At 37.8% G+C, this 9406-nt stretch overlaps 1 protein-coding gene across 1 annotated transcript in view; it reads right to left on the bottom strand.

Moving 5' to 3' along the window:
- Positions 1–7181: 7181 nt before the first annotated feature.
- Positions 7182–9406, bottom strand: part of LOC124377359 (NACHT, LRR and PYD domains-containing protein 12-like) — an 839056-nt gene continuing 836831 nt past the window's right edge. Inside the window, exons 17-21 of the mRNA XM_046836796.1 lie at positions 8827–9083; positions 8595–8705; positions 8344–8488; positions 8095–8139; positions 7182–8010 (exon numbers count right to left, since the gene is read on the bottom strand). Coding sequence (XP_046692752.1) covers positions 7742–8010; positions 8095–8139; positions 8344–8488; positions 8595–8705; positions 8827–9083 — 827 coding nt within the window. The 3' untranslated portion in view covers positions 7182–7741. The remainder of the gene's footprint in view (positions 8011–8094; positions 8140–8343; positions 8489–8594; positions 8706–8826; positions 9084–9406) is intronic.

Genomic DNA, 9406 nt, shown 5'->3' with positions numbered 1-9406 from the left:
ATTAAAAGCTATTAAATTTACATAAATACATGGAGTGTATGTGAAAGATTTGTAAAAACTAAACGCCTGAAGTTCTAGCTTGAAAAAACCCGCTTAGTAGCGCACAGACCAAACAACTGTCAATGGAACCAACAATATAACCAACAAAGTTTTTAAGAAGATTAAAAGTGCAAAACACAATACACTGCATTGTGGTAGCTGAAGTATGTTTGCAACACTCCTTCAGCACAGACATTGGATGGTGAGATGTAAACATGATCAAGGAGTGTGCAGTTGTCTGTAGTGGCAGGTTTACCTTCAGCAGACCTGGAATGTAAATCAAAGGTCATTCTGATTAACACATAAGTAGGAACCATTTTTTGCTGTCAAGCAGTAAACACCCATGTTATGGATCATGGAGGTTTGGAAAAGTTCAGTGATGAAATACACTGAATTCTGTATGACTGTCATCACAATCCTTCCCACAGTAATGCCTTCATCAGTTTCCTGAATAACAACATACATGTTTGTTTTGTATGTTGTTCCTTTAAGAGTTGCTTCATGAGCAACCATAGTGTTTTCAGGCTAAAAAGCATATTCAGCTACAGCTTCCCTAATGAGGTCATTGTACTTACTCACTACAAACTTTGTTTGCCTTGTCTGTGACAATAGTATGAGGGAAGAACTCACCAGAATGAAGAAATGCCTGAAGAAGCCGATGTCTTTCTGCAAGAGTCAAGCAGAGATTTTGAAAGTTACGTAATTTTCTTACACATTGTTTGAAATAAACATACTTGCTCTCAAACCTTAAAGTCCACAAGCGAATGAGTGGACAGAAATGAATAATAAGCTCAGGGTAGTGGCTAAGATAATGATGTTTAGGTCTGAGACAGTGGGCAGGAAAAATGTGTTTCCTAAAATGTAGGTACTCATAAATCAAAACTCTCAAATACCCCACCTGACCCTTGGAAATGGCTGGTGAGCAAACAAGTGCTACGATTTCCCTTAACAGTAAAATTAGTTGCCAAACTTTATTTGTACCAGGGGATTCAATTTTGTCACCAATCAACAATGGCAGCATCCTTAAAATACACCAGTTTTGTACAGCGTGGCCCCCAAGCTTCTCACTTCCCAGGTTTATTTCACACGGTCTGTCCCTGTTTTCGTTTGCCAGAAACAAACTGACTGATCCTGCGATTTAATTCCAGGTAAGTAAATTGTCTGTCAACTTTTACAAAATGTTGTATACATAAAGGAATATCATACGACCTTCAAACAAATCATGTCCAAGGCATGGGGGCAACCCTGGCTGACAAACATGATAGAAAGAGCTCAGTGAATGATGAGTCAAACTTGATGCCTCCACTATGAGGCAAACCCTCAGAACAGTTTTGAACACTGTATGAAATGTGGCCCTGGAAAGTGGATCTTGCTGAAATGTTTATCTATTTCACAGTATCTGCAGAAGTATGTGCTTCCACTGAAATTTTCCACAAACCCACCAATGCTATGTGAGCATAAATTGTCACCGCCTATCTCCCGCAAAATTGCTTTGACGTTCAGTCCATCAGGAAAACATACAGCTGTAGTCTAAAGCTCTTTCAGGTCGTCAACTAAGCATCTCATGACCACTTTCTCACCAAACTACTTAAAGTCTTGTTCCCTACAGAGAAACACAATTTGCATTTGATCAGTGCTTGATCTGTTAGAAGGACAAGGATCTGCTAATGTTAAAAGTACATAGCAAGATCAATCCTAAGGCAAAGGACAGCAGGACCAATATCTAACAAATTACTGATGCATTTGAGTCACGCTCAAAAGATAAAATGGCTGACAAAAGTGCAAGATGATTTGACGTTAGATTTTTTTTTTAATGAGCACATTCACAGTAATCTGGCGATAATTATGGCCTATAACCATTCACTATAAACTAGCATACAATAAACCTGTCTTTCCAACTACGGCTACACAAGCATAACACAAGCATATCTCTTGTATTTGGACGTTAACATTACCTGATCACAGTTTTGGAAAGTTTTAAGCCCCTAACGGAACACGACTTGACCGAATCTTTACCGCATGCTTTTTAGAAAGCAATACCAATAAATCAGTGAGTAACATATGGTGTAATCAACCGTTAAATTGTAAAATAATACGAAAATCTAATTTGAGAGTCGAGTTTGCAGATTTTTAGTCAAATGAACAGAATAAAAAGTGAACTCTTAGCTGTTAACAACACAATGGCAGTATGGGGGGGTCGTATACAGGGAAAGTTGTGCAGGTCCGCGCTGCTTCGCTCCAGATCTCAAAATTTCAAAAACGTTGTTTTCTGAGTGGAGTCTACACACACTTTCCGAATCAGTTATGATGACGGTCTCTGTTTTGATTGATCCGTTACCCACATATTTTCATGACTATTTTTAGAAATACATTGCAACACATTCAACGGATATATTTTGTGATAATACAAATCAGGTGAATTTACACAAAATAGAAATTATTGTGATTCAGTAACGATTTGTCCTTCTAAAATTTTAAATGTACCAGTCGGATAAAAAGTCTTGCCTATAAGTAAAAAGATTGGCAGACTTTACTAACTATTGCTTTCTCTGATTAAAACATTAAAAAATAAATATTACATGTGAATTTTAAAAGATAAAGATATTTTGCAAGTTCTCCCACTTAGAAATCATGGAGGGGTTTGAAATTGTCATCGTAGGTGCATGTCCACTGTAAGAGACATAATCTAAAAAAAAATCCAGAAATCACAATGTGATTTTTTAACTATTTATTTGTATGCTAGAATTCTGACCCTCAAAGACCTGTTAGTCTGCCTTTAAAATGTCCACCTCCACTACATTTATTATCCTAAATTAGATGCACCTGTTTGATCCACCCCATACAATCAGTAAGAATCCAACTACTAACATGGCCAAGACCAAAGAGCTGTCCAAAGACACTAGAGACAAAATTGTACACCTCCACAAGGCTGGAAAGGGCTACGCGGAAATTGCCAAGCAGCTTGGTGAAAAAAGGTCCACTGTTGGAGCAATCATTAGAAAATGGAAGAAGCTAAACATGACTGTCAATCTCCCTCGGACTGGGGCTCCATGCAAGATCTCACCTCGTGGGGTCTCAATGATCCTAAGGAAGGTGAGAAATCAGCCCAGAACTACACGGGAGGAGCTGGTCAATGACCTGAAAAGAGCTGGGACCACCGTTTCCAAGGTTACTGTTGGTAATACACTAAGACGTCATGATTTGAAATCATGCACGCCACGGAAGGTTCCCCTGCTTAAACCAGCACATGTCCAGGCACGTCTTAAGTTTGCCAATGACCATTTGGATGATCCAGAGGAGTCATTGGAGAAAGTCATGTGGTCAGATGAGACCAAAATAGAACTTTGGGTCATAATTCCACTAAACGTGTTTGGAGGAAGAAGAATGATGAGCACCATCCCAAGAACACCATCCCTACTGTAAAGCATGGGGGTGGTAGCATCATGCTTTGGGGTGTTTTTCTGCACATGGGACAGGGCGACTGCACTGTATTAAGGAGAGGATGACCGGGGCCACGTATTGCGAGATTTTGGGGAACAACCTCCTTCCCTCAGTTAGAGAATTGATGATGGGTCGAGGCTGGGTCTTCCAACATGACAATGACCCGAAGCACACAGCCAGGATAACCAAGGAGTGGCTCTGTAAGAAACATATCAAGGTTCTGGCGTGGCCTAGCCAGTCTCCAGACCTAAACCCAATAGAGAATCTTTGGAGGGAGCTCAAACTCCGTGTTTCTCAGTGACAGGCCAGAAACCTGACTGATCTAGAGAAGATCTGTGTGGAAGAGTGGACCTAAATCCCTCCTGCAGTGTGTCCAAACCTGGTGAAAAACTACAGAAACGTTTGACCTCTGTAATTGCAAACAAAGGCTACTGTACCAAATATTAACATTGACTTTCTCAGGTGTTCAAATACTTATTTGCAGCTGTATCATACAAATAAATAGTTAAAAAATCATACATTGTGATTTCTGGATTTTTTTTTAGATTATGTCTCTCACAGTGGACATGCACCTACGATGACAATTTCAGACCCCTCGATGATTTCTAAGTGGGAGAACTTGCAAAATAGCAGGGTGTTTAAATACTTATTTTTCTCACTGTATGACATAGATACAGGTGCAAACTACCTCGTGGTGATAATCCACGTCACACAAATCAAAAAACATGATATAATACCGTTAAAATGACCTGAAGTGAACAAGTCTTCCCACAATGCACTGCAAAAACGGCAATCTACTGATATTTCATGAAAACAGCAATTTACTGTTAAATTTCTATGTAAATTTACAGAATGTTTTTTACAGTGTAGCAGTAAATCCTACAGTAGCTACCATTAGTCTTATCACCGTTACCATGGGGAAGACAGAGGCTGAAACTCCTTGTGGACACTCCGCCGATTCTCTTTTACTGATATCATCTCTTCTCAACACAAACACCAAATTGTGCTTTATATTTCAACAATACGATGTTCAGACCAGCAGTTTAAATTATTTCTGTTTTGATTGTGAGAAATAAGTTGTGGATTAATGAATACAAATGTATATACAATTCACTTCTTTACTTTTTCGTAATTCTAATAAAAACTTTTGGATAGTTTTCTGTTTACAACAATTTTATTTTAAATAATTAATGTACTGTTTTTGATTTGGGAATCAATGTCAAAGGAGTTGGATGGTATTTTTGGTATTTCATAAATGTAAAGTTAAAAAATTTAAGTTTTTTATTGATATAAAACTTGATTCTCTTTGATCAGCACTTCATAAGACAGCTGCTAAAACATCTGTACTAATAATAGGGTATATACATTTTTGGATAGTGGAAATCAGCATTACCCATGTGAGGCAGCAGGGGGCGTGGCCGAGCGGTGGTTTGTGAATGGAGGGCGGGGCCGGGAGCAGGTAGACAGGGAATGACACACCTGAAGGGGATTAGGACTGTGTGTTCCTTCACAACATCTCAAGAAAACTTTTGAGCTATGAATTTTTCTTGTTTATTATTTGTTTATGCTGAACTTAGTAGTTTTTAGTAGACTGTCACTGTGTTTTGTATTCTGGTTGTATTCATAGTTTATTGTTCTGTGTCAGTTCAAGTGTTGGAAGGAAGGAAAGAAATACATTTTTGGATAGTGGATGTCAGCATTACCCATGTGTGGCAGCAGGGGGCGTGGCCGAGCGCTGGTTTGTGAATGGAGGGGGGGGGAATTTAAGGCTGCGGCCCTGAGCTTATAAAAATAAGCCATCTCTTGATTTTGAACCTGTCCTGAAAACACTGAAGCTTGTCACCTCAGTTTTAGGAAATGTGATGGTATGCCAACATAGCGACTGTTTCTGGAGGTCAGAATCACTATGCTGCTCTTCCTCCATGTCCTGAAGAGAACTCAAATCTTGAGGTGGCAACAAATTGTGAATCCAGGTCTCTGACTCATCAGTTGATTTTCTACTCTGAAGGGTCTTGAAGATGATTCGCAGTTTGTCCATCATTTCCTGTTTTGTATTTTCCTGTAATATATTACTCAGGAGGGTGAGGAAGACAACAAGAAAGACAAACATTACCTAATGAAAGTGACTGAAAACAAAACACTGACCATTTGCTGGTTTCATTTATATTTGCAAGTTAACATGCCAAACGACTGAAATGGTGGATTATTAACCACCATCAGGACTATTCTGGATCATAACACATTTTTGTATAAGAGCAGGTGTAAAAAAACATGAATCCAAAATATTTACAGTAATTTGCCAAATAAATAAATCACAATAAACATTAATATACACACATGTTTGCAGACTGAATGTCTGCTCACTGGTCTGGTGTGACTCTGTGTACTTCAATGTAGAGCTGTAACCAAATAATTTTTTTCTTAGATGTTTTCCTTATTACAACTAAAATTAAAATTTAGGGTATTTATTTATAAAAGTGTACTTTAAAATTGCAAACACCACATATTGTATTGAGTTTAGCTATTGTTAATTTTGATAGTTTAAAGTCTATAGTAGCTGTGTCACTTGATGATCTAGTCCAATGATGATCACCAGTTTGAAAAGTAGATCAGACGGTGAGCGAGTGGAATTGGGCTCCTTATAAAGGAGAGAGTAGATTGGAGACAGGTGAAGGTGATTAGTAGGAGGGCGTGGCTGTGCAAGTGTGCTTAGTGTAGAAGGGCGTGGCTGTGTGAGTGTGCTGACTGTAGGAGGGAGGCGTGGCTGGTGGTTCCCTGACAGTAGCCCCTCCCCAGGGTTGGCTCTCGATGAGAAGAGGTAAAACAGGTGTTTATGGATTTAGAATACAAAGATTGTAACGGTTGGCTGCATATATTTTGTATGTTTTCCAATGTTATCAAAAATGTATTCATTTCATGAATTCATTATTCTTTTTTGGTGATGATGCAAGAACCGATTCTCCTGCATTATAGTTTCAAGGAAAAGTAATCCAGGACCTTTTTTTCTATAAATCTCATTTAAAACTAAAACCTTGATACCATAATTAATAATAATAAAAAAAAACTTGTTTTTTATAATTCTCATTTAAAACTAAATGGCTTTTTAAACCTCTTTATTTTAACCTTTTTAAATTGATCTATTTTTTGACTCTTCAGGTTTGAATCGGCTCAATTCATTTACTATGAAGAGCTGGTTCAGAGATCCGATTAAAATAACCGACTCACTTGTGAACGACACATCAAAGGAATCATCCACTGCCTCAGATGTGGGAGAGTAAAAATGCTGCTCTTTATTAGTTTAATCTTTGTATTCATGTATGAATAAATAAAATAAGTAGCGCTAATAATTAATACATAGATAATTGTATAAATTATTGTAAATGTTGCAGCTGCTAAATTTATTTCACTAAAAATCCTTTTATAAAGTACCTCAGATAAGTAGCTAACATTAGCGGCTAGCTAAAAAATTAGCAGAACTTTCCCTGGAGTTGTAGATCAGTTTTATCACTGCTGCTTCATAAACCCTGATTCTTTCAGGATATTTAAATAAACTGCCATAAAATCTTATGAGAATAAAATGTGTGGGTTTTAAAAATCCTGTCAGAAATGTGGTGGAGTTAGCTTGTAGCAGCTAGTTGTGTTAGCATCTCCTGAAGAGGACAGAGGAGTGGTGATGGTCACTAAAGGATTTATTTGTGATAAAATCGATTTTATTGAAGTACCAATATTTTTTATATAATAGCAGTGCTTTTAAAAATGACAACAAATTATAAAAAAGTAGCAAAAACATCCAAAATACAAAAGCAAGACAATATTTTATAAATGTTTGGATGCTTAATTTTAATATAAAGATATTGTCCATTTTTATTTATGTACATCAGTTATGATAAAAACACTGGCCATTTTATTAGGGACACCTGTACACCTACACATGTATGCAGTTCAGCACTGCAGTGTATAAACTCCTGCAGATACTGGTCCAGATCTTCAGATCATTTTTACATCAGAATGAAGAAAAGCCTGATCTCTGTAACATGGTCTTTAGTACCAGATGGGTTGCTTTGAGTTTTTCAGAAACTGCTGATCTCCTGCTGGAGACTGTAGAGATACACAGAGTGGTGCATTAAAACAAAAAACACTGAGTGAGCGACGGTTCTGTGGGGAGAAACAGGAGCTGACAGGAAGTCTAGAATAAATCATGGTGATATTGGGTGAGCTAGAACCTTAACAACGGAGCTACCACTTTCTCTTTGAGGTTCCCCTAAGCATTGCTTGACCCATTCTCCAGCTCATCCACTAAGTGAGGATGTTTCTCCTTTAGAATTGTATAAAATTCTTCTTTGACACCTCTGATGGAGAGGCATTTTTTGTACAAGATTCTCATTTTCTCCTGTAATGTAGATGCTGCACTGATTGTACTGTACAGTTCATCATTAATCATTTGCTTGGATAGGAGACCATCTGCAATCTCCATTACTGAAGAAACTTTCTGTACCAGAATGTCTCTGTGTTTATCCACAAAGTCAGCAGCTGAAAGACAGATGAACATTTTGATGTTTTGGTATAAATATGTAGAAGAACAGCTGAAAGTGCTAAAGTTTAAGGATATTTTACCTGTTTTCAGCATTTGGGGTGAATTGGCTTCTTCTCTCTTGTAACCTGAAGTGATGAGATAGAAAGAGTAAACTTCAATATAAATACACAGCTATGAGAAGACAACATTAAGCCTTAATAATATTTTGGAGTATACAGCATCCCTGAGGGCATCGTTTAACAGCTGAAGGTACATTTCTCCATGCCAGAAGGAAGTGGACTTCTGGTGCGTTATACTGGATTACTGTACTGAAATGAACTTTTGGCTACCTGTAAGAAAGACCTGGCGAGACGCCCACACCTCCTCGTCATGTTTATCCAAAAGCCCCAGTGTGAGTTCTTCAGCTTCATCAGGAAGTATCACCTCAAATGTGGGGTGATAGTTGGGGGCAGAGTCAACCTCAAATATCTCAGTCTAAGGAACCCAAAGACGTGTGAACAGACTGCTCCAGAATGCAAACTAAAAACCAGTCCAGTAAAAACAGTCTGATTTCTCTACAAATGTGTGGAGTGGAGTTTACCTGCGGCTGACATTTATAATGCTCACAGCGTGGCCTGTATGGTTTTCTAGGGACCAGCTGACAAGTGGAACTGCTCTCAATGTACATGTTGTGCGGATATTGCTTCTGCACCTTAAGAATAGACATATTTGAATTAATTTTTAAATACCAGTTATTTAAAAATTCTTTGAATAATTAAATACATGTATTAAAAACACGGTTAGGCATCGAGTGATTAATTAAAGCAGGTTACCTCTATAACTGGAACATTTTGGGGTAATAAGTGCATGTGCAGCTTTTTCTTCTTTGTCCTTCCAGGGATTTCTTTGTAGAAGAGAAGGACCTGCGCCTTGATCCGTTTGTTCTTGAATAATATTTTCATTAGGAGTCCGTAGAGAGAGAGATTTTTTATGTCTATGATCACATGTGTCTCTGTTACTTTCAGAGGCTGAATGATCTCCACATTTCCATCAGAGAAATGTGCCACAGCCAGTTCAGTCTGATTTTTATCTGCAACACATGAACAAGAAAAAGCTGAGAAAGATCAACGATACCAGCATCGGCAGATAATCACTTACACCTGGGTCAGTGTGAATAATGGATTGTGATTGGCTGGAAGTTCAACACAGATATTTTGTAATCAGTTCTAAATGTATGTGATGCTAATAAATAACTGTAACCATAGTAACCTACTGATGTAGTTTCATACAGAGGGAGACAGATATTGTCCAGATAAATTTGGAGACGAACTTTTAAATAAGAAATATAAAGAAACAGCATCAGGAGTTAATACCAACAACTTGAGTAAATAACATTTATTATACCTCATGTAA

This window comes from Silurus meridionalis, chromosome 23, assembly GCF_014805685.1.
Source record: "Silurus meridionalis isolate SWU-2019-XX chromosome 23, ASM1480568v1, whole genome shotgun sequence".
NCBI classification, from domain to species: domain Eukaryota; kingdom Metazoa; phylum Chordata; class Actinopteri; order Siluriformes; family Siluridae; genus Silurus; species Silurus meridionalis.
This window is presented reverse-complemented; position numbering and strand designations above follow the sequence as displayed.